The sequence below is a fragment of the Colobus angolensis genome, unplaced genomic scaffold (genome assembly GCF_000951035.1).
Source record: "Colobus angolensis palliatus isolate OR3802 unplaced genomic scaffold, Cang.pa_1.0 Scaffold201, whole genome shotgun sequence".
NCBI lineage: Eukaryota > Metazoa > Chordata > Mammalia > Primates > Cercopithecidae > Colobus > Colobus angolensis.
In genome coordinates, this window is record NW_012115167.1 from 1,957,897 (window position 1) to 1,983,793 (window position 25,897).

Genomic DNA, 25,897 nt, shown 5'->3' on the forward strand with positions numbered 1-25,897 from the left:
GAACTCCTGACCTCATGATCCACCCACCTTGGCCTCCCAAAGTGCTGGGATTACAGGTGTGAGCCACCGCGCCCGGCCCTTATTGGCATTTTTACCAAATCGTATAATTTATGTTTTAGTCAACTGGACAGAAAGAGAGATGGGAAGATGTCATTAAAAAATATATATATATTGCCCTGAATTGTGAAAGACAAATGCTTCTGGGCAGTGTATATTCTGTCATACTCTATTGTTAAAAGATTTGAAACAGGTGAGTAATCTAGATCGGAGACACGCCCAGTTTTTGTTTCTCAGTACAAACCATTTTACTGAATCCATACTATTAATTATAAAATGCAGATTTCTGTTTCTAAAGCAAAAAGTGTTGAAACTTTAATATTACATGAAGGCCTTTTAAATTAGGAGGTTGTGCTTAGGAAGAACACAACCATGAAAATGAAGGAACTGATTTACAAAAGTTTATTACTGAAACATATTATGAAATAAAACAGCCAAGAAATCTGCAGCATACATGTCCAACTAAGCATAATAATAATAGTTTCAAAAGTTTCTATCTCTTGATAGTAATGGTACTTAATATTTCAATGGCTTAAAAAGCAGATGATTTAAAAATATCGTAATTTCATACTAAAGGCATTTTGCTTTATAGTTCTGGCAATATGCTCGTAAATTTTAAAATGTACTTAACATAATAAATCCAGATCTTGAAAGACTAACATTTAAACCAGTATTACATCACAATAGTCAAAGCTTCAGCTTTGTAATAATAAATTTATAATGGAAATGGCTCTTTTTATTTTCTCCCCCTCCTACCTCACTGGTACCTCATTTTTCCAAACCCCAGTCCCATGAAGGCTTTGCAGCACAGCTGCTATCAGTTGGTGGAGTGCCAGGAGTTTTCCATTGTCTTGTAACAGTGATTTGTTCCCAACACATTCAACTCTCTTCCTCATTTTGGATATTCTGGTTAATGGAATTGTAATATGTACCAAACTTGACTTACCAATCTTCAAAGGACCATAAAACAACAATATTTATATTAAAGTAGTAGTGAAGTTAATCTTTTTTTAATCATCCCTTTAGAAATTGGATAGCCCCCAGCCCTTGTGAAGGGGCTGCATGAAGCATCAGTTACAGATATCGTGATAAAATAGCAGCACTTGCTAGTTAACAGAGATTTGGTTGACCGAATGCTAGATAGCAGAATTTGATTTAAAAAAAAAAAAAAAATCAGAGATGAAAAAATAGGTTGCATAATTGCTACGTGTCCAGGAAAAAAAGTCCAGAGCCAAGAGTTCACATTTTAATCACATGAGCTTCATGTTCCCAGGAAATAGCTCTGGACTATATGGTGAAAGTGATCACTCTTAACTTTTATAGGGAGAAAGCGATGATGACTATTCCTTCTGGAATTTTTCTCTATAGGGAGTGAAACCCAGTGCCTCTGCAGTTTTCCTTTCTTTTTAGTGGAGGTAGACCTGGAGGGGAAGTGAAGGATTAGGAAGTCACTCCTGCCAACCCATGAAGTTTCCCAGGTTTTCCCACCATGGATATAAGCAACTAGGTGAGAAAGTAAGAAGTACTTGAGTTTGAGTCAGTAATATATTTTTGAAAAGGAAAAGGCATATCTAAACATCTCTGAACAAATGAAAACATGCCAGTTTTTAAACAGTATTTGGTATTATCACCACTTCTATTCCAATTTTAGGTTGAACCTCAACATGAAAAAGAAATGCAAACTGCAAATATTTTAATGCAGTGATGTTTGTAACTGTTGGTTACTAATTCTGTTTGTATTTAAAAGTTGGTAGTTCTTAACCTTTTTGGGGGAAGGGGGTTTACTATGTAGTTCTAGGGGAACATTTCTTTATACTAGGGAAAAAATAAAAGATGGCAACTTCTCCTCCCACTGCTCTAAAATTAAAAACACAAGGCTGTGTACCAGGCTAGCTAGGTATGGAGGACATGAGGGAGGTTTCATGCATTCTAAAGTCAATCTTAGCTAACAACATGGAATTCAAGGTCATTTCTAAATATATTGTTATAATCCCAAAATCGAAGCCTTAATTAAAATTTGCAGTTTTTTTTTCTTAGAAGTAAAGAGGTTTATAGTAAGTAACACTTTAACTGAACTTTTAGAAGTTCAACATAAAGTATGAAGTATGATCAATTGTATTATTTATGTAGTCCTTAATAGTTGCACCTCATAAATCATAATCATTATAATTATTAAAATATACTTCATAAGATCAGTGAATTGTAAGCGTATCAACAAAAATATGTTAAAAACATTACTAATTTCATCAATTCTGTAGGTCACTATATTTCAGTCATTTTTGAATATCATTTAAAAAGTTATTTTCATTGAATTGTTCATTTTTGGTTTCTTCAGGAGATGTAAATGTGTAAAAGACAAAGATAACAAAGATTTTGAGATTATTGGAGTCTTGACAATTCTTGCCAATTATGAATAATATGTAAAAAATTGACTAATTCACAGGTGAAATAGCCCAATTTTTGGTATGTGCTCATAGTTTAGCCTATGATGAAAAGCCAAACTATCAAGTGCTCAAGAAAATTTTGAACCCTGATGGAATACCTTTGGGACCACTGGACTTTTCCACAAAAGGACAGAGTATAAATGTCCATACTCCAAACAGTCAAAAAGTAAGTAACATAATCCCTGCTACCCTATGAATACCATCTGTGATACTTTTCTGTCGAATGAAGTTGTTTTAGGTCTCAAAATGAGTCTGACAGCTTTCTTCTTCCTTATATTTCGCTCCCATTTCCCCTAACAGCACCAAGAAAGTTTGATCCAAGTTATTTTGACCTGTTGTCTCACAGAGAAAAATAGGATCTGTGGCCTACTATGTACTATGAAAGAAAGAAAGCAGTCACTACTGTCATAGAGATGTGACTAGTGTAAAGGCTAATCTGATGTTACTCATGAGAAAGCCATGATTTGTTTTTTTTTTTCTCCAGGCTTTCAATAGATATTGCCCTCTGTTTTTGCCTACCAATTTGGCCATAATTTGGTGGTGATAATAGTCTTAGATTTATCCAGATTATTTGTATGTGCTGATATTTCAATCCATGGAAACAATTCTTTACAGAAAATAAAAGAGTTTATGCCAGAGATCCACATTAAGAAAAAAACCATTTTTTTAAAGTTACACCTCTTCTTTTAGTCTGCCATCTTCCAAAAGACCAACACCAACTTAAAGAAAAAAAAAAAGAATTAAGATTTCGAGCATTTTTAAGCAGGTGGTGGAAATCTTAGACTGCCATTATTAGCAGGATTAGTGGACAGGCAACATAGCATCCATGTCTTCCTTGACCACTATCTGTATGCAAAAATAAAGTGTAGAGGGCATTTTTTTTCCTGATGCATGTACGATAAGATAGGGTCAGGATGCCATTCATTTTTAATATTTCTTATGAACTTTGGATCATCACATGTGTTCATGAGCCAAGAATGCGGGATGCAAACTAATGTGACTGATAGGCTGCTAGATGAATGGTGAGTCAAGTATCAGTGCACAGATGGTTCTGATTTGCTGAATTTTGTAGTTGCTGCAACTGAAGACATAAAATATCCTTCTAGTCATAAATTAGCTCTTTGGAAGCAAAACCTTGGCACCAGAGCTTTACAACCTTCAATTAGTAGGAAAAGAAGTATTTGAATGACTGTGGTATTGACATCTGTAGGCCTGCATAGTAATCATTCCTAATAGAAGAGAATATCTGTTTGAGGAGGTTTTGCATGGCTAATTAACTACCAGTGAGAATATGTAATTTTTTCATGATCTCCTGATTGTCACCTTTCTCTCATGATACAATTAGATTTTATTGTAGCAAGTGCCTCACAAACCAATTGTCAGCACTATTTACGTATTGCAGAAGGCAGAACAAAAGTTCATGTTTAATAAAAAGCCACTGGATTTTGATCTTGGTAATTACTGAGACTCACTTTAACAGTTTTATTGACTTTCGTGTTTTTATCACTTTTGCAACAAAACAAAGAGCCATTTCCTTGACATAGTATTTTCATTGCAATAATGGTCACCACTTAATCTATGCTAATTTAAGTAGATTTTCCCTTTTTGTAGTTTTTCAGTTTCATAAACGTAATTGAAATATAAAAGCCATTTTAAAAACCGATAGCTATATCCTCTGATATAAAATTCTAATTATTATCCACCAGAATTTTCAGTTTCATCAAATTCAAAGGGTGTTTGTTGTGAAACCATTTTTATATGTAGAGAATAGAACATAAAACACTTTTTCCAGTGAGCCTCCATCAAGAATATTTTACTCCTTTTGATTAGAGAATTTTGCTTATGAGTAAAAAAAGCACTTAAAAATAATTTACGCTTTTAAGACCTACGCTAATTTCTGGTAAGAAATGTGATCAGCCTGGATGTGTAGACAGGAAGATGATTTCGGGATATATTTTGCAGCAGATCAATATTTATTTATTACTTATTTCTCTAGTATTTTAAGTGCATACATTTATTTAATAATGATAGCATAAGATATGTGCTCACCATATGTGGCTAAACTTTAAGTATCTTAATTTTCAAAGTTTACAAATTTTGCAATGCTACAAAAACCAAACCCGAAAATGTACAAATGCAAGGTATGACAGTATAAACTGTCCTGTTCCCAGTTCCCCTGAATGATGCACGTATAGGATGATTTCCACAATAGATTGCTTCCATAACAAAAATCATTCCAAAATGCATATCAATCACATGGCTCCAAATTTCTTTTTAGTCACAGACAGAATCCCCTTATTAGTAACTAAAATCATTTCTTGTTACTTTATAAATGGGTTTATAGTTATATGGAGTTAAGTATTTGGTTTATAGAGATATTTAACAGACTAGTGAATGAACTCTGGACTGATATATTTTTTGGACAAAGATATTTTAAAAGAAGACATTGGACCAGAAAAGGTATATATAAGTAAATGAAATGTTACCATCATTCAGTATTCAAGGGAAAAAAGTTATAACTGTTTACATTTTTAAATGTTATTTTGCTAATAACAAGTGAAACTTATACAGAGGGAAATATAGTATTTTTAAGAAAAATGTATTTTGATTAGGTATTAGAAGGTAGCACATTACCATAAGAATCTCACCAAACTTACATCACCTTTTTGCAAAAGAAAAAGCTTTTTTGTTTCCAATACTAGATTTTACTAGACATTATAAACTGTTCTCTATAAACGTGAACAGGGAAGTCCTCAAATACTGTTACTGGAGTTAAATTGGAAATGAATTTTTGTCAAGAGAGTAGTGATATTGATATTTTTTCATGAAAAACAAATCTTTGGGGGCATTTGCCTGAATCAAAATGAGGGATGTAAAACTGAAGTCACTTGCTAGTAGTTCTGGGGGCTCCTGAGTTAGCACCGCCAATCAAATTAGAAGACTGTCTCATCAAGACCATCACAGTCTCTCTATGCCACCCACTAGGATTTAATTTATAAAATTCACTTGAAGAAACAATATTTCAGTAAGAATGCTTATTGAGGTGAGCTAAAGCTCTAGAATTCCCAGAAGGGAATGTTAAAGCCAAGTTGGAAAAGAGCATTACTAAAGGCCCCATTACAACCCTTGAAAAAGCTACTTTTCAAGAGCCAGAGGGTCCTTTTATCCGTTTATCAATGACTCCCACCTTATTATGGTGCTTGAGTCATATATACAATATACAGTCATTTACTATAATATGTTGTAATAGTGCAGATACTTGGGCATAATGAGCCCTCTCATCCTTCCTAAATGCTTTACCTAGGCAGAGAAGTAGCTGCAGGTCAGAGCTAAAATGTTCAAGCTATACTGCATGGCAGACAATAAAAGTTTGTCCCTTCATTTACCTTACATCTGAGGCTCCCATAGCATATCCACAGTTGGAATATGTTATTATTGGTAGTAGTATTATTTGTATAGAATTTAACAGTTTACAAAATTTTTTCCTAAGCTTTAAGTCTCAAAATAATTCTATGAACTTCTCTTTATTTTCTGTATATGAGGATAGTGAAACACAGATTCTTAATTAGAAGCACATTTTTGATTTATTAATTTTTAGGAGTCCAAAGGTGCTCTTGATTTTATAGAACAGTGTGAAGTTCCAATGGAAATTAAATAAAAACGACCTCATTTTCGTAGCTACTTTCTTGAAAATGTCATACATTTGTATAGTATCCTTCTATTATAAGGGTTGTCCAGGGTGTTTTCTGTGTTTACTTTTCTATCTTTGAGAAAAAGTTTCACTGTGTTCACTGTCATCCACTTCACTCTTACAATTTTAAAAGTTTCCTTAGAAATAGAATTTTCCATCAATTGGCTATCATTTTGTTTAGTAGCTAGAAGTGCCCACGGCAGTGCAACCTAACCTTTCAGCCAACTAACAGCAGATCCAGGAGGCATGATCTCTTCCTGGAACCTTCACAGAGGAGTGAATATATTATACCAAATTTTGCTTATACGTCAGAGGCTTCCAGGGCAAAAACTCTTATACCTAAAATGCCTAGCATATAGGAGGCACTAAAAACTTCAATACTATCTTAGCTAAAAATAAAACTACCAGCAACCTTACTTCTGGGTATGTATCCAAGGGAAATAAAACCATATGTCAAAGAGGTATCTGCACGCCCATGTTCATCGCAACACTATTCACAATAATCAAAATACAGCACAACCTAAGTGTATGTCAGTGGGTGAATGGATAAGGTGTGATCCATAACCACAATATTATTTGGGGTTATAGAACGCATTTTCTTTATCCACAAAGTGTATTTTATTTATATATAGTGTGTCTGTGTGTGTGTGTATATATATACACATATATGTATATATGCACACATATACACACATATATACATATATACACACACGATACACATAATACATATATACATATATATACACGCACGCACACAATGGAATATTATTCAGCCATAAAAAGGAAATCCTGACATTTGCAACATCATGGATGAATCTGGAGGACATTATGCTAAGTGAAATAAGCCAGACACAGGACAAATACCGTATGATCTCATTTATATGTGGAATCTTAAAAAAAAAAAAAAAACTTATGAAAGCAGAGCGTAGAACAGTATTTGTCGGGATGAGAGTTGGGGAAAATGGGGAGATGGCAGTCAAAGGGTACAGACTTTCAGTTATAAGATGAATGAGTTCTGGGGATCTGATATACAGCATGGTGACTGTAGTTAGTAATACTGTATTGTATTCTTGAAATCTGCTAAGAGAGTAGATCTTAAGTATTCTCACCACACACAAAAAAATGGTGACTATGTGAGGTGATGTGTTAATAACTTGATTGTGGTATTCATTTCACAATGTATACACATATCAAAACATCACATTGTATACCTTAAATATATATAATTTTTTATTGTCAGTTATATATATCTCAATAAAACTGGGAGGGCAAATCTCCTCTAACCCTTTATAACATGGAACACATTTTCACAATAATTGGTAAGTCAATGTTTTTATAGGATAAAACTGTGTGCAAGAACCATGGGAGACCCTTCGTTTCACACTAATGGTATCAGGTACATTTATTACCAAGATGACTTCAGCGGAAAGTGGCTCAGAAGATGGTGACATAAATTTTCCCAATAGTTTGAGAGGGTTGAGTGGTGAAAATAAGGAATCCCTGCATGATTAAGAAACATTTCCAACTTTCAGGTTACTGAAAGGCAGTGGTTTTGCCATCCTTTTATAAGCTGGGATCCTGGAGGAGGGTAGAATAGAGTAGTGTTGTGACAATTTAGGTGTAGCCACAAAACACCAGCATACTTTAAAGGGAAGGAGTGAACACACTTGGCGATAAAAGCTAAAAATTGAGAGACTACAAATTAAGGCTCTGCTTGCCCAGCCAATGTAATTCATTCTCTATTTTGGCACTGACTCCTCCATTATTTCCCCTTTGTGCTGTTCCTATCTTCTGCCCCCTATTTAACTCATGAAAAAAAGGTGATGGCACTTTCTGCTGCTATAAACATGAAGCTGCTGAACAAATACTTCATGTAAGGACCTTCACTGTAGCTTTCAATCTTCCAACAGTGTTGTGGGTTCTGCCCTTCTATTTCTGAGTCTACTTCAAGGTTATTGACAGTCAGGCATCTCCCAGATATCACCATGGTGTGAAAAAGAAACCTTAGAGACAGCAAGCTTGTTGTAGAACTTAACCTCTGATACTGGTACACAGTATTTGATGACATGAACTGTTATTCATCTTGCTCAAAGGTTAAACTACCTGCACAAAAATATAAGCAACATCACAAGCTCCTTTTATATATTCATATTAATTAGGCTCACTTCAATGATAGAAAACTAAGATTTTAATTAATAAGAATTTAAACTACAAAGATATACTAGATACACTCCCAGCAAAGGTTAATAATGAATTCATGTGCAGTTTTAAAATGTGACAATTTTCTCTAAAAATGTTGTTTTCAGTAAGCAAGTTATCTGTAGAGATAATTTCTAAAGAGTACATAACAGTGACACTAATTTTATTTTATTTTTATTACACTGTAAGTTCTAGGGTACGTGCGTACAACGTAGATTTGTTACATATGTATACATGTGCCATGTTGGTGTGCTGCACCCGTTAACTCATCATTTACATTAGGTATATCTCCTAATGCTATCCCCCCTCCCTCTCCCCACCCTGTATCCAAGTAATCTCATTGTTCAATTCCCACCTATGAGTGACAACAAGTGGTGTTTGGTTTTCTGTCCTTGCAACAGTTTGCTCAGAATGATGGTTTCCAGCTTCATCCATGTTCCTACAAAGGACATTAACTCATCCTTTATGGCTGCATAGTATTCCATGGTGTATATGTGCCACATTTTCTTAATCCACTCTATCATTGATGGACATTTAGATTGGTTCCAAGTCTTTGCTATTGTGAATAGGGCCGCAATAAACATACGTGTGCATGCAGTGACACTAATTTTAATTGGTTTTGTCCCACTGATGAGAAAGGGTCTGGATCTTGCCAACGACTCTAGTTTTTCTGTAATGTCCATTTGCTGCTTTCTTCTTTATTTCCTTTTTTAAAGCTTGGCAAGTTTAGAATTTTTAAGAATCTGGACATATATGCATTTTTTAAAGAAATACCGAAAGTTTTCTTTACATACTATTACTTACTCTACACCAACAGGTTGATTCACAAAAGGCTGCAACAAGGCAAGTCAACGAGGCACACAATAGGTTAATCGAAAAAAAAGTCCACAGTGAGAGAAGCACTGAGTCCTGTGCAACGTGGAAAACAGTGCAGAAAGAGGAGAAGCCGATTGGATTGATGAACAATGAAGCAGCTCAGGTGAGAGGGTTGTTTGTGTGTGTGTGGTTTTTTTTTTAACTTAATGTTACATTAGAATATACCCTTTGGGAATAAAAACATCTTATTTTCTCCTGAGGGCCAAGTTTGTATGGTTTTGTTAAATGAGAAGGGACAGAAAATATCCTAGCCAGCTGATAAAATTAAAGCGGCCAACACCAGTTATCATAGAAACAGAATAGCAGTAAGCACATTTGCGTACAGATCTGATTTCTTTATCCTAAGAATGTAATGAAGTGCACTTAAATTTATTTTGCCATCTATGATCCATTAGGGACTCTTAACGTATTCTATACTTTCACATTGGTTCCTCAAGTCTCACCCTTATAATCAAATATAAGTGAAGTGTTTCCCTGTCACTGTGGTTGTATTTTAAAATGATGTATTTTTTACATCACTCAATCATTTGGGCGGATAGTGACTCACCTTTAGCAGATGACTCATTCAAGTAACAGCAAAAATCCTCCCTAATCTAACCTTTTTTGACAACAAGGAGAAGCATACAATGCATTTATATCTGCAGTGAAAAAATATTTAATTTTGTCAAAATGACCAACATTTTATATGATTTATATACCATCATTTCCCCCAAATGATTTGAGGTAGTTTATAGTATGAAACAGGATAATTTAATACCCCACCTTGTATACCCTACCACAAGAAAAATTGATATATCAGGCAGCTGGGATGTTAATCACTAAACTGAGCACTGAATTTGGCTCTGAACTTCTTGACAGCCGAGGCAAAAATTAGAAGCATAGTATTTATGCATTCTTCAGCCAGCCAGCAAGCCTACAAGTTTATCCAGAGACAGAAGTGCCTTTTTTAGTACTAATAGCAATCTTTTACATTTATTCTAGTATAAAATAGTGGCATTATTTGTTGTTTCATTTTAAATTTATGTAAAGAACTACTTCACTTAGGCATATTTTAGTTCCTATTTGTAAAATTAAAGGCAAATCGTGCTTGGTGACAAAACTTAGAGATTCTAAAAATCTCTAGTTGAGAGATTTTTTTTCATCCCTTAAGTCCACGAAAATCACCTAGTGTACAGGGATAGGGAGGCACTATTAAAATACTGATGCAAAGAAATTGATTCATTTTTGGCTGTGGTGGCAATGAGATATGAATATATAGATTTTATAACTTCACAAAGTCTTGGTTCTTTTCCCCAGTCAGTCCTCTTCCCCCAGGGAATGTTCTGCCATTTTGATTCTCATCACTAGATTAGATTTGCCTCTTCTAGAATTTCATAAACATGCAGTCCTATAGTATGCATTCATTTGGGCCTGGCTTCTTTCACTCAGTGTTTTTTTTGAGATTTATCCGTGTTCATGCATGTATTAGTAATCTGTGTTTTCCATTGCTGATTAGTACTCCATCGTATAACTATATCATAGTTCACATGTCCATTGTGTAACGACATCATAATTCCCAAGTTCATTCTTCTGTTAATGGACATTTGGGCTACTACTCATTTCTGGCCACCACAAATATAGTTGCTGCGAACATTCTGGCACAAATCCTTCTATGAATGTGTTTCATTTCTCCTGAGATGTAGAATTGTTGGGTTGTAGGGCAGGTGTATGTTCAATTTTACAAAGGGCTGACAAATAGTTCTTGAAAGTACCATTCTGTACTCCCACCAGTAATGTACAAGAGTTCTGGCCACTCTGCATCCTCCCCAATATTTGATATTGTCACTCTTTTTAATTTTAGCCATTCTAACGTGTATTAGTGTATTATTGTGGTTCCAATTATTCACCTAATGTCTACTTAAGTTTGAGCACTTTCACATGTTTTTACTGACCATTCATATATCTGTTCTTATAAAGTTTCTGAGTGTTCTAATTTTTACTTGGATATTTGTCTTTTTATTGTTAAGCTATAGGTGTCCTTATCAGATATCTGTATTATGGATATCCTTTCCTATCATGTGGCCTGCCTAATCATTTAATTCATAGGGTCTTAGGATGAGCAGAAGCTTTTTATATTATTTGTTATTTTTATTTGAAGTTCAATTTATCAATCTTTTATTTAATAGTTTGTGTTTTTTTTTTTTTTTTCTGTAAAGATACCTAAGAAATCTTTGCCTACCTCAAGGTCACAAAGCTATTTTGCTATATATTTTTATAGAAGGCTCATGGTTTTAGCTTTCATTGTTGGTTCTACAAGCCATCTCAAATCAATTCATGTGTATTCTGTGAGGTGGGGGTTGAGATTCTCTTTTTCATGTAGTTTGCACCATCATTTATTGAAAAGATTTTCCTAATGAGTTCCTTTGGAGCCCTCTTCAAAAGTGAGCTAACGGTGTAAGTGTGGGCCTATTTCTGGGCTCTATTTTCTTCTACTTCTCTCTCCTTACACCAACACCACACTGCATCAGTTACTGTTGCTTTACAGCAAGTTCTGAAATTAGAATAGTTCTTTAATCCTTTTATTTTCTTTCAAAAATGTATTGGCCATTTTAGGTCCTGGTCTTCTCCTCCATAAAATTTAAGAAGCAGCTTGTTAGTTTCCACCAAAAAAATGCACAATGGGATTTTGATTGGGAGTACATTAAGTCTAAAGATCAGTTTATGGAGAACTGGCATCCCAACAAGTGTCGAAAACTCCAGTGCATAAACCTGGTACTTCTCTGCATTTATGTGGAACTTCCCTGCATTTGTGTGGATTTTCTTTAACTTCTCTCAACAATGTTTTGTAGTTTTTAGTGTAGATGTCTTATTCATCTTCCATTAAAATTATCTCTAAATATTTTTTCCCATTTTAAGTACTAATTTTCAAAATTTCATATTCCAGTTATTTGTTGCTGGTATATAGAAATATAATTTATTTTCTCTATCAATATTTGACATACAATATAATCATGTATCTTGGGATCTTTCCAAATTTACTTATTAGTTCCAGTAGGTTTCATTATTTTTTAAAGAGATTCTTAGGACTTTCTACATAATGATGTCTATGAATAGAGACAGTTTTTACCTTTTCCTTTCCAGTATGTCTTTTATTTATTTTTTGTTGTTGTCTTATTACACCTGCTAGCAGATCTAGTATTACGTTGAAAAGAAGTTGTGGCCATCCTTGCTTTGTTCCTGATATTAGAGGGAATGCATTCATTCTTTCACCATTAAGTTAGCTGTTGGCTTTTTTCTAAATGCCCTTTATCAGGCTGAGGAAATTTCACCGTATTTGTTGAAAAATAAATGTAAATAATAAATGAGTATTAAATACTGTTTTGAGATCTCTTGAGATGATCATATGATTTTTTACCTTTACTAGTACAATGAATTACATTGATTTTTGAATGTTAAATCAACCTTTTATTTCTGGGATAAACCCCCACTTAGGCATGATGTGTTTTCCTGCTGAATTCTGTTTGCTGAATTCCAACTCAGTTCCTGCTGAATTTCAGTTCCATGGAAGGTTTTTATACCTAGACTGATAAGAGATAATGGTCTTTAATTTTCTTTCTTTCTTTTTTTTTTTTGCAAAGTGAAAGCAAGTTTATTAAGAAAGTAAAGGAATAAAAGGATGGCTACTTCATAGACAGAGCAGCTGTAATTTCTTTTCTCATAATATCCTTGTATGGTTTTGTTTTCAGGGTCATTATGAATTACGCAAGTTGGAAGTGCTCCCCTCTGTTTTCAGAAAATGTTTTTGTAAGATTTGCCCTTCTTAAATGTTGGATAGAATTTAGCAAGAAAACCATCGGGGCCGATAATTTGTTGTAGGAAATTTTTTAACTGCATATTTACTTTCTACAATATATAGAGTGATCATTAGATATTTTTTCTTCTTGTGTCAGTTTTATATTTGTGTTTTTCAAGGAATTTGTCCATCTCATCTAAGTTTTCAAATTTATCAGCACTAAGTTAGAATATTCTTTATTATCCCTTTACCATCACCAATATCTACACTGATGTCCCCTCTTTCAGTCCTGATAATGGTAACTTTTGGTTTATTTCTTTTTTTCCTTATAGTCTAGCTAAGGGCTTATCATTTTCATTGATCTTCTCAAAGACCAGCTTTGGTATTTTTTTTTTTTTTCAAAGACCAACTTTGGTTTTGTTGATTTTTTTTTTTTTTTAAATCCTACCATTGATATGTTTTCTATTTCACTAATTCTTTATCATTTCCTTTATTCTACTTATTTTGGTTTTAATTTATTTTTTCAAGCTTCATAAGGTGAAAGTTTAAATTACTAATGTCTTCATTTTTTTTCTAATGTATATAGTTAAACCTATAAATATGTAAGCTGTGCTTTGGCTCTCTGTGTTTCACAAATTTTGATATGTTGTGTTTTCATTATTATTCAGTTCAATATATTTTCTAATATCCCTTGATTCATTTGATCCATGGGTTATTTATTAGTATGTCATTTAATTCCTAAGTATTTTTAAGGTTTACTGGGTATCTTTCTTGTCACTGATTTCTAATTTTGTTGTCATCAGAACACATCCTGTATTATCACAATCTTTTAAAATTCATTGAAACTTATTTTGTCACCCAGGAAAAGGCCTAGTTTAGTGAATGTTCCTTGTATACTTACGAAGTTTGGGGTTAAGTTGTTTAATAGTGTTCAAATCTTATATATTTACTGTTTTATTTTGTCCTCTTATTTAATGACAAAGGAATGTTACAGTCTCCAACTGTAATTGTGAATTTATCCATTTGTCTCTTCTATACATTTTTGCTTCATAGATTTTTATGCTGTTATTAGGTATATGCAGATTTAGTAGTTACATGTTCTTGGTTAACTGTCCTGTTCATCATTCTGAAATATCTTTCTTTATATCTGTTAAATACTCTGTCTTGAATTCTACTTCATCTGACTTTTAACAGTTCCAGCCTTCCTATGATTAATATTTATACATTGTATCCATTTCCATCCTTTGTTTAATCCACCTGTGGTCTTTTTATCTACCGCTTTTCTAACTAGCATATAGTTGAGTCTTGCTATTTTATAAAATCTGGCAAACACTACATTTTATTTGCTCCATTTCTGTTTCATGTAACTATATTTGCTCCATTTCCATTTGAGGTAACTATTGATATAGCTGGGTTTAATCTACCATTATGCAATATGCTTTCTTTTTGCCCCATTTGTTCTTTGTCCCTTTTTACCTCCCTGTTGCTTTATTTTGGACTAATTGAGGAGTTTTTTTTAACTGTGCTTGTTCTTTTTTTTTTTTTTTTTTTTTTTTTTTTTTTTTTTGGTGATCACTCCAGAACAAGCGGTCAGTCAACTCCATAGCCTATGGGCCAAATTCAGCCAACCACCTATTTTTGTAAATAGTTTTATTGGAACATAGCCATACTCATTCACTTACATATTATATTTGATTGCTTTTGTTCCATAGTGGCAGAGCTGAGTAACTGCAACAGAACTGTATGGTTCAAAAAGCCTAAAATATTTACTCTCAGGCATTTTACAAAACAAGTTTGCAAATCCCTGCTCAGAACAATCCTGCCTAATAGAAATATAATGCAAGCCACATATGCAATTTTAAAAATTATACTAGCCACATTTCAAAAAGTAAAAAGAAACAGGTAGAATCTATTTTAATAACATCCTCTGATTAAACTAATTTCCACAATGGTATAATCAGAATAATATTACTGAGATATTTTACATCTTTTATAGTAATAGCACATCTCAGTTATAACTAGCCATATTTCAAGGGCTCAAGTCATATTAGACAGCATGGCTCTAGAAATTACCATGTGCACATTTAACTGATCATATTACATTCTATCTTGACTTAATGTGTAAGAACCTTACAATATATACTTCCCTTTATCCCTCATTGTGCTATTGTTGTTATACATTTTGCTTTTACATGTGTAATATATTTCAGAATGCAGTTATTGTTGCTTTAAGGAGTCATTTTTCATTTTAAAAAAATTAAGAAAGGAAAAAGAAAAAAGTCTTAACATACCCCAATATTTATAGTTATTGAAATTCTTTATTCCTTCAATAGATCTTTGGTATCATTCCTTTTCAGCCTGAACAAATTCCTTTAACATTTATTGTAGTATATATTTCCTGGAATCTATTTCTGTCACCTCTTGTCTGTCTGAAAATATTTATATTTCACCTTCACTTTTTTTGTAGTAGTAGTGGATTTACATTTTATTCCTGCATTTCTTTTTTTAACAGTTTATTTTGAAGTAATTGTAGACTCCAAAATTGCAAAAGTACATACAGCCTCCATATACCCTTACCTACCCTTTCACCCAACTCCTGCAAATGAAAACATTTTACATAACCATAATACAATTTTACAAAACAGGAAATGGACATTTATATACTACCAGAAAATACAGACTTTATTAAGATATCACCAATTTTGACACATACTCGTGCATGTCTGTGTTCCTTAGAGATTTTATTACATGTATGGAGTAACCACAATATCCTACAGACCTGTTACATGACCACGTAGGAATTGCTCATGCTATAGTGACACCCTCTTCCCAATCCTAATCCTCAGAAAGCAGTCGGTTTATTCTGCATCACTATAATTTTATCATTTTATCATATAACTCAAATCTTATGATATGTAACTTGTTCAGACTGGCTTTGTTTCATTCGTCATCATGCTCTTGAGATCTATCCAAGTTCTGTGTACATCAGCAGTTCATTCCTTTTTATTGCTCAGTGGTAATCTGAAGTATGGATATACCATTGAAGAACATTTGGTTTCTTTCCAGTTTTTGGCCATTCACTGTTTAGTAGGTTAGCTGTAGACATTTTTATAGATGTTTTCGCTATAAAGTTGAGGAAACTCCCCTCCATTTCTAATGTACTGAGAGTTTTCATCATGAATAGGTGCTGAATATTGTCAAATGCTCTTTCTGTATCAATATGATCATATGATTTTTCTTCTTTAGGCTGTTACCATGGTGGATGGCGCTGGTTTGTGGCTGAATATTGAACTAGTCTTCCATTCCTTGAATCAACCCCACTTTGTCATTGTATATTATTCTTTTTATATGTTGCTGGATTTAATTTGCTACTATTTTAATGAAGAAGTTTACATCTGTGTTCATGAGAGCTGATGTCTGTTGTTTTCTTTTTATTCTACTGTTTTTGTTGGTTTTGGTATCAGGGTAATGGTGACCTTATGAATTGGGAAGCCTTCCTCCTCTTCTTAACTTCTGGAAGAAAATGTATAGAATTGAACTTGTTTCTTTTTCACATGTTTTGCAGAATTCTCTAGTGAAACCATCTGGGTCTGGAGATTTCCTTTTTAGCTATGAATTCAATTTCTTTAGTAAGACTATTCAGATATTTATTTCAAGAGTAGGCAAACTTTTCTGTAAAGAGCCAGATGGTAAAAATTTAGGTTTTGCAGGTCATATGGACTCTTGTCACAACTATTTATCTCTTGCATTTTTATTATTTCATCTTGAGTTAGTTTTGGCAATTTGTAATTTTTCCAGGAATTGGTCCATTTCATCTGAGCTATCAAATTTTTGTTGGTATAATTATTCATAGTATTCCTTTATTTAAATCCCTTAAATGCCTGTGGGGTCTGTAGTGATACTTGTTTCTTCCCAGATACTGGTAGTTTGTGTTTTCTTTCTCTGTCAGTCTTGCTAATTTATCATTCTTATTGGTCATGTCACAGAACCAGCTTTTGATTGATTCTTCTGTATTTTTTAATTGCCAATGTTATTGATTTCTGCTCTAATTTCTATTTCTTTCTGCTTGCTTTGGATTTCTTTTAAATTGTTTTAAATTCTTTTTTGACAAATATAATTGTATATATCATATCTATGGGGTACAATGTGATGCTTTGATATATGTCTACATTGTGGAATGTTTAACTCACACTAATTAACAAATCCATCATGTCACATACTTGTCATGTCTTTTTATAATTTCTTGGGGTGGAAACATTATTAAATTGGGACTTTTTGTCTTTTCTAATATAAGTATTTAGTATTATAAATTTCCCTTCTAGCATGACATAAGCTATGTCCCACATTTTGATATGCTGTATTTCATTTCCATTCACTTCAATGTATTTTTTATTTTCCTGGTGTCTCTGACCCACTTAAAGCATTCTTTAAATTTTAAAGCATTTGGGGATTTTCCTATTATTTCTTTCCTTCAGCTTGATTTTGGTGTATTTTCTTCCCTTTTTTCCAGTTTAGGTAGAAGCTTAGACTATTGATGTGAACCCACTATTTTTTATAATGTACGTATTCCATGCTATAAATGTCCTGCTAAACCCTGTTTGTACTGCATTCTGTAAATATTTATACATTTTAATTTTGTTCAGTTCAAAATATTTTATATTTCCCCTTGAGACTTTTAATACCTTAATTATTTAGAAATGTGTTAATTTCCAAGTATCTTAAGGTTTTTTTTTCCAGTTATTTCTAGTTTAATTATATTGTGGTCTGACAATGTAAATCTGTTAGGGTTTTATGGATAGGATATGACGGTCTGCCTGTTTGAATGTTCCAGATGCAGATGAAAAGAACATGTATTTTCCTGTTTTGGGGTGAAGTACTCCATAAATATCAGCTAGATCCCATTATCTTGTGATGTTACTAATTTATTTTATATTCCTGCTGATTTTCACTCTAGTAGTTATATCAATTACTGAGAACAGAGCTTTCTAGTTAGGGAGATGTGCAGTGCCAACTCTTTGCTGTTTGTTTAATGCACAGCAGGCATGGTCAAAAGGGCAAGCACCTCTCCAGTTTCTCAGGCCAGTGTGGAGGGTTGCTGTTGCTCTGATGTTTGCTCAATGCAAGGTGGAGAAGGTTGGTAGGACTCTACTACGGTATCTACAGTGTCTGGTGGGGAGGAAGAGAGACACCACATCTGCCTCTGTTAGTGCAGGGAGGAACAGGCTATATGGCTCTGCCTTACAGTTTTGGTAGTCTCTGGTGGGAAGGGAGACCACCTCAGTAGTACAGGCTGGGAAAGGTTGTCAGAGCTCTATCTCACAATTTCCCTAACACCTAATGGCATAGGGCACCTCAGTAGTACAGGCTGGGAAAGGTTGTCAGAGCTCTATCTCACAATTTCCCTAACACCTAATGGCATAGGGTATCACCTTGTTAGTGTGGGGACGGTCAACAGGGCTCTACCCGTCTCCACAGTGCTTGATAGGGTAAGGGTAGGTGTGCTCCCTGGTTAGTATACAGTGGTGATACTCAACTGGACTGTACCCTCCCTCTTCCCCTCCACCCTCATCCCCCTCCCCACCTCATTTCCACAGCACCTGGAGAGAGTAAGCTGCAGCTTCTTTCATGGTGTTCACCTAGGGTACAGCAGGTATAAAAGGATTCTGTCCTGTAGACTTGTCCTCCCCCAGGGCTACTGGTTAGAGCATGTTTTTCATGGCTTTTTTTTTCCTTCAGTCTGCATATTGCTGTTTTCAGACTGCAGGCTCTTTTATGGCCCAGGCTGGGGTAATAGGAGGTACTAAAGTACATGGCGGGTGGAGACTCAAGGGAGGGTCATTTTTAGAATTTTCATAGTGTTTTGATAGGTGCTTTTTGTCCACTCTTTAATTAATAGAATAAGGTGGGATGCTTACTCTTTCTTGTCTAGAACTGGATGCCCCTCACTTTGATTTTGAAGGCTTCATTGAATATGGACTCTTTTCTTTCAGAACTTTAAAAAGGATGTTTCCATCTTCATAGGTTTTTTTTTTCTCTGCTAAGAAGTTAGCAGTTATTCTTAATGACCCATTTATAATGTATTTCTTTATGTGGCTTTCAAGATTTGCTTGTTATCTTTGGTTTTGTAAGGATGGCTGTCTTCGTTTATTGTGCTTTGGGTTTGTTGAGCTACTTTTATCTATGGGTTGATATTTGTCTTCAAACTGGAAAGCTTTTGTATGATTTCATCAGTTTGTTTCTTGCCTTAATCCCTATTTCTGTGAGTTCCAAATACATGCGTGTTAGAATATTTTACCTTTTTCATAGGCAGCTGAATAACTGTTTTTTAAAATCAGTCGTTTATGTTGCTGTACCTCAGGTTGGTTTTTGTTTTGTTCTGTTTTGTTTTGTTTTTTTGCCTGACCTCTAGTTGATTATCACATCAGCTGTTAAACCTAGACAATGAATTTTTCATCTCATACCTTGTATTTTTCAGTTCCACAAGTGTATTTCTTTGTATGTTGAGATTCCACCTCCCTCCCCCATCTATTCATTAATTATGTTCAACTTTAATTCCTTGAACATATTTATGAAGATGTTTTATAGTCCTTGTTTGATAATTGTACCATCTGGATCAGCCCTGAATATCAATTTTTTCTCCTGGTTATGGGTCATATTTTCTGCATCTCATGTGTAGTAGTTTTATTGTATCCTGAAGAATTGTGGATGCTGTGGTCTTTAGACTCTAGATTTTATTGCATTCCTTTGAAGAGTTTTGAGTTTAGTTCTGGCAGACAGTTAACTTACTGGTGATTCAACTTCATCATTTCATAACTTCTGTTCAGGCTTTTTGGTTTAGTCTGCAGTAAATCTTAAATTGTGGCCTTTCTTAGGTCTGTGTTATTTTCCTTTCCTCCACTATCATGGCCTTGTTTTAGATTCCTAAGTTATTTCATATATTTTGACTAATTTTGTTTTGTATTTATTTATGGTTGTCACAACAGAAGGGGAAATCGGGTATCAATTTTTCATGGCCAGAGTGGAAGTAGTGTTGGTATTTTTCATAGCTTCCCAGTTGATTCTGATGTGCATTCAAAGTTAATAACTATTCTAATGCAGGGTTTCTTGACAGCAGCACTATTGACATTTGGGAGCTGGGCTGTTATTTGTTGTGGGGGTGCTGTCCTGTGATGTAGGATGTTTTGCATCATTCCTAGTATTTATCTATTAGGTGTCATTAGTCCCTCCTCCTAGTTGTAACAACCCAAAATGTCTCCTCTGTGGGGCATAATCAACCCAAGCTGAGAACCAATGCTCTATCAGAGACTATTGCATTGCCTTGAGCCCTTGCTACTCAAAGTGGGGTATGCAAACCAACTGTATTGGCATCATCTGGAGCTTCTCAGAAATACAGAATCTCAGGTCATACTCCTAGACCTTTTGAATGAGATCTGCATTTTAACAAGTTATGATGATCTGTTTGCTTTCTAATACTCAACAATGCCATAGACCAGGGGTCAGCAAACCTTTTCTTTAAGAGGCCAGAAAGAAAATACTTTCAGTTTACTTTCCACACAGTTTTTGTCAGAACTATTCAACAATGCCATTGTAGTGCAAAAGCCCACATAGACAGTACATAAACAAACTGATGTGCCTGTGTTCCAATAAAACTTTATTCAAGAAACAGGCAACTAGCCAAGCCAAATTTTGTCGACTCCTGTTATAGACTCCCAATCAGACCTCTCAGTGTACTGAGGACAACAGGTGGTTAAATTCTCTGATGAGTGCCTTCCCATATGATGTCATTTGCTGATGTTCAAGAGAGATTAAGTGTATAGGTTACACAGTAGATGCTTCTGGAAATTATAGTAGCTTGACTTCTATCCTTACCTAAGTGGAGATATCTCCCAACCTTCCACATATGAGCTATATGTAAATGCTGCTCTTATTACCTTACCCTTTAGAAATATATGATTTGATAGCATAATTATTTTTATTTGTATTATGCTTTATAGGCCCACTGGAGTAATTATTCACTTCTTTTGCTTTAGTTAATAAAGCTGACCAACTTATGAAAAACAGCATTAATGTGACTTTGTTAGCTCAGAAAGAATAGTTTAAAGTGAGTTATTTAACTCTCAATTTCTTTACTTTTTCATAGGAAAGCTAATCTTTAAAACATCCTTTGTTTTATGTAGGACTCCTTTCTGACACTTCCAAAACCCTGTATGTAGAAAGAGGAGGGCTGTTTGAAGGGTGGCAGTTTAAAGGTTGAGAAGATAGTAGCTATTAGAATGATGGACAGTGAACAAGCTTAAAGTATTTTGCTTTGTTTTATAAATTTCTCCTCTTGATAAATGGTGCTGAGAGGGCATGCCAGAGGTCACCAAAGGGAAGCAGAAAAACCCGACTTTCAGCCAGTTAAGTGGTGATCAGGAAACTGATTCCTGGGACTTTGGCCAACAGGAATGATGAAAACATAGAAGTAGCTCCCGAAACTTGCATAAGTAACCAGTTAATTTGTTTTATATTAATATCACTTAATTTGTTTTATATTATTATCTATTCAGTCTATAGTGGTTAGTCTGTATAGCTTTCCAAGAGACATAACACTATATCTACCCCGAGGCACTTTTCTTTGGCTATGTACAGCCTCATCCTTTACCCACTGTACAGCAGACATCACTTCTCAGTTGCCATGGAATCAAAAGGTTAAGAATCACATTAATGACCAAAATATTTCCAATTATGGCTACCTTACGCTTTTAAGATTAAGCCCAATTTTTTGGTTTTGCCAAGGAAATTCATTTTTCATATTCTATTTTTAGATTATAAATTATTTAAGAGATGTCCCACTTATGTGGTTTAAAAGAACCACTCAAATTATATCCAGATTTGCTTGCTGGATGTTTATAAACTCTTAAAAAGTGTAAATCTTAAAATCTAAGATCTTTACCTAAAAATTACTTCTCAGTAAAAATAACATGCAAAAACTTGATCTTGTATAACATTTTATTTAGCATTCTTATACATTACACAAAATAAATACTTGGATAAATCACATCTAACAAACTATATATGTATTTTTTCCATAGGAAAGCACAAGGATAAGAGAGAAATATCAAGAGTCTCAAGAACTTTTGAATGAAACAAACAGTTTCCCACAAAAATTGAACTATAGACAATTCCCAAACTCATTTTATGAACCTCATCAAGATTTTACCAGTCCAGATATATTCAAGAAGTCAAGATCTCCATCTTGGTATAAATACACTTCCACAGCCAGCACGGGGATCACAGAAAGTTCAACTGGACTTTGGCCTACAATTTCCCAGTTTACTCTTAGTGAAGAGACAAACGCAGATGTTTATTATTATGGCATCATCATACCTGTCCTTTTGATGTTAGTATTGCTTGCTTTATATTTTCTCTGAAGATATCAAAATTCCTTTTGCTAATTTTTTACGTTTCCAGCTCTTCACCAAAATGTTATATTCTTATTTCAGTGTTTCCTCCCAGACATTTTTAAGGTAATTGGCTTTAAAAAGAGAACATATTTTAAGAAAGTTTATGGACACTCTAAAAAATAAAATTGCTTTATACTGGAAATAGTGTCATAGTACAGTTTGGAAAACACTTTTCTGAAGTTTCAGATCACCCAGGAAATCTAGAAAAGGAGTTTAATGTTTTTGATCAGAGAACTTGAAAAATAAAAATAAAGAGAATAATGAGTTTCAAAAGTTTTAGATAAGCTGATATACTATATAGATCTGTCTTCTAGAACATATTACTGAAAGCTAGGCACATTTTATGAGATGTGATTAACAATTTGCTTACCTTACTACAATATGGACATTCACCAAATATGATGTTAAAACTCTGTCTACTAGTTAGTAGTCCTCTCAGCCACTGCAAATTTTAAAAGATAAAGGAGAAGCATCAGCATGATTACAAATTACAGATACTCCAAATGTCATTCCTTTTGTTTTAAAGTGCATTATATTTTTATTCCAGAAGACTCTGCTTTTTTGTTTTGCAAGAGTAAGGGGTATATTTCCTGAACCAATAGCAGACTATTAATATGTTGAACAAGGGAAATGAACATGGAATTGAAGGTCTAAACCACTGGTTTATAACCAGATTATGGGCTCCTTTAAGAATTTGATGAGAATTATGCATTTTCTTTATCCCCAGAATAGACATACATAAAAATAATGCATACAACTTCCTGGTGTTCATAGACCTTCCCTAAACCCATTAATCACAAATTAACAACTCCTGCTGTTAAAAGATACTATAGGCTCTTGAAAATTTCCTTCTTACTTCTGGTCTTAATCACTAACAGTGGGTTAATTTTCAACCCATTGATTACAAGCATGAGCCAGTGAATTTTTAAAAATTAAATGAATATTCATAATTACAAAAGAAAGCATGTGTTCCCTTAGAGTATTTCTGTAATTTGACCTGATATTTTATGATTTTATATAAGGTAAATAGATGTCTCTGCCTAAGTTCTCCATCGGCAAAGTACAGATGGTACCAACTGCTACCTCTAATCACAAAAGGAAAGATGTGATATAAAGGAAGGCTGAAACTGAAGGCAACATACAATTGCACGGTGTTCTGTATATAGCTGCACACAGTTTATCATCTATCAGCTAGGCCCTAAGGTGAAGCAAATGACTAAAGACAGGAATGAAAGTAGACTTCACATACAGTAAATAAAGTGCTGTGAGGTATTCAGATCACAAAAGGCATTCTTCTCAACATAAAAAGTAGTATTATTGGATATATTCTATTCTTAAATGTAGCCTGAAAAGTAATAGGTACTACATAGTGCTGATTTCATTTTCACTTTATTGCTGCCACTTTCAACCACCTCCACCTTGGGTAAATCTATGAAGTTTACACTGTGGTAACAAGGTATTTATAGAAAGATTCCAATGTACCATCAATTTAATTTGTTGTATGTCAATAAGCTAGTCCATGAATATATTGTGGATAGATTTTCTCCCTTCTTGGATACTTCAGGACACTTCCCCACTCATTAGTAACTGTGATGAAGAAATGAAGCACATAAGCATCTGGAATAAACTGGTAAAAGGAGTTAATGGCAAAAGAGAGGGTCACTATTGACTAAACAGATTTTAGATTCTGTGTATTTCAAACAGGAATACGTCCTATGTTGTGTTAGCTGAAGAAAGTCTTGACAATGTTTTTATTTTTTACCTCATATAAGCATATTTGATGGAAAGGTTGTCCACACTGGGAATTATCACACACTTGATCAGGAATGGCACCGTCAAGTTGATAAGCATAACAAATTCCACAATCCATAGTAAAATCCTTCAAAAGAAAAATATTTATAAAAAGCATATGTCTCTCACTTATTCGTTGTACATATTTGGGAGGGTACGTGTGATATTTTGATACATGTATACAATGTTCAATGATCAAATCAGGATAATTAAGATACTCATCACCTCAACATTTACCTTTTATGTTGGGAACATTACAATTCTCCTATTTTAGAATATGAAGTCACCTATGTGTTTAAAACACAAGGTAAGATCAGGAAGAATGTTGTATAAATACACCTTTTATAAAAGTGACTATATTGTTGTATTATAGGAAATATAACTACATTACTATTTAACACCTTGCAAAGCTACTGTAGAGTGTTTCCTTTTTCACTCACATATACACAGCTAGGCTAAAAAAGAGAATCCATTTTTGGCTGGCAAGATGTTTGGGCATTAGTAATTTTCCCATATCATACATTGATATAATGTCCTTGACAGTATTTAAAGATAGGAATTGACATTAGCTAGTAATTACTAAACAGCACAATTCTGTAACTAAAGGAAAAAGAAACTCACCACCATTTAGTAGTCTACAACCTTAGCAGCCTTGTCAAAAATCAATTCTAAGTTTATTATTTTTGCAATATAGTGGTAGCTATTCAATTTTGAGAAACTATACTGCTTCACAAACACTTATATCAAGCTAATCAGTACTTCAGCCATCCATAAACAGACTGTGTAGAAGAGCCAAACATCTCATTAGCTACTTTGGAACTTTCCCCTTATTTTTAATAAATGACTGTCATTAATGACTTCACTACTGAAGACCATGAAAAAAGTGTACAGTTGACCCTTGAATAACATGGGTTTGAACTGCACAGGTCTACTTATACACAGATTTTTTTTCAATCAAATGCCGATCAAAACTACAGTACTGACAAGATGCAGAACCTGTGTTTATCTGAAATCTGTGTATACAGAGGGCCTACTTTTTTCTATATATGGGTCCCACAGGGTAACTGTGGTAACTTCAACGTCTATGGATTTTGGGGCAGCCCGGAAATCAATCCCCCTGTTCCAAGAGACAATTGTACTTAACAAGCAATCAAAGGTAAACAAGTTTTTTGATGCAGTTCAGAAGTCTGTGTTATAATATTTTTCTAATTCCCTCCTTCTTCAGTATCATTTTTCACTAAGAGAAGCATTTAAACTTCATTATACAATACTGTCTGGAATATCAAAGCACTGATAAAACTTACAGATTTTTCCAGGATAGCACGAGCTGGAAAATCAATTTCTAAAACATCTTTCAAGTTTTGTAGCACACTATTTTCTGGATCCCTGAAAGCATGGGGAAAAAAAATTATGCTATGAACTTTGTAAAATCACCAAAAAGTAAAAATTATATTGCCAAGGTACCTACCACAAATGTATGTTCCGGCTCAGCTTAATTCCCAGGGGTTTTACCACTTCAGATTAAAAAAAAAAAAAAGGTTTAATAATTGCATGCTCTACTCTTGGTTTGCAAAGCCACATTTGATATAGAATGTTTCTTAACTACTTGATTAAAAAA

At 34.0% G+C, this 25,897-nt stretch overlaps 2 protein-coding genes across 10 annotated transcripts in view; one reads left to right on the forward strand and one right to left on the reverse strand.

The window, feature by feature from the left end:
* Window positions 1–22,628, forward strand: part of VRK2 (vaccinia related kinase 2) — a 104,896-nt gene extending 82,268 nt beyond the window's left edge. For 5 of the 6 annotated variants that reach the window (XM_011941808.1, XM_011941813.1, XM_011941812.1 and 2 more), the window contains 3 exons: window positions 2,501–2,667; window positions 9,212–9,373; window positions 22,117–22,625. In XM_011941808.1, the coding sequence (XP_011797198.1) occupies window positions 2,501–2,667; window positions 9,212–9,373; window positions 22,117–22,455 (668 nt within the window). In that variant the 3' untranslated portion in view covers window positions 22,456–22,625. Of the gene's footprint in view, window positions 1–2,500; window positions 2,668–9,211; window positions 9,374–17,552; window positions 17,602–22,116 lie in introns of all 6 variants that reach the window. The other variant, XM_011941811.1, reaches the window with a different exon arrangement.
* FANCL (Fanconi anemia, complementation group L) overlaps window positions 22,016–25,897 on the reverse strand; it is a 79,149-nt gene continuing 75,267 nt past the window's right edge. For 3 of the 4 annotated variants that reach the window (XM_011941805.1, XM_011941804.1, XM_011941803.1), the window contains 5 exons: window positions 25,748–25,793; window positions 25,584–25,665; window positions 24,251–24,367; window positions 22,859–22,930; window positions 22,016–22,559 (listed from right to left, as the gene is read on the reverse strand). In XM_011941805.1, the coding sequence (XP_011797195.1) occupies window positions 22,524–22,559; window positions 22,859–22,930; window positions 24,251–24,367; window positions 25,584–25,665; window positions 25,748–25,793 (353 nt within the window). In that variant the 3' untranslated portion in view covers window positions 22,016–22,523. Of the gene's footprint in view, window positions 22,931–24,250; window positions 24,368–25,583; window positions 25,666–25,747; window positions 25,794–25,897 lie in introns of all 4 variants that reach the window. The other variant, XM_011941806.1, reaches the window with a different exon arrangement.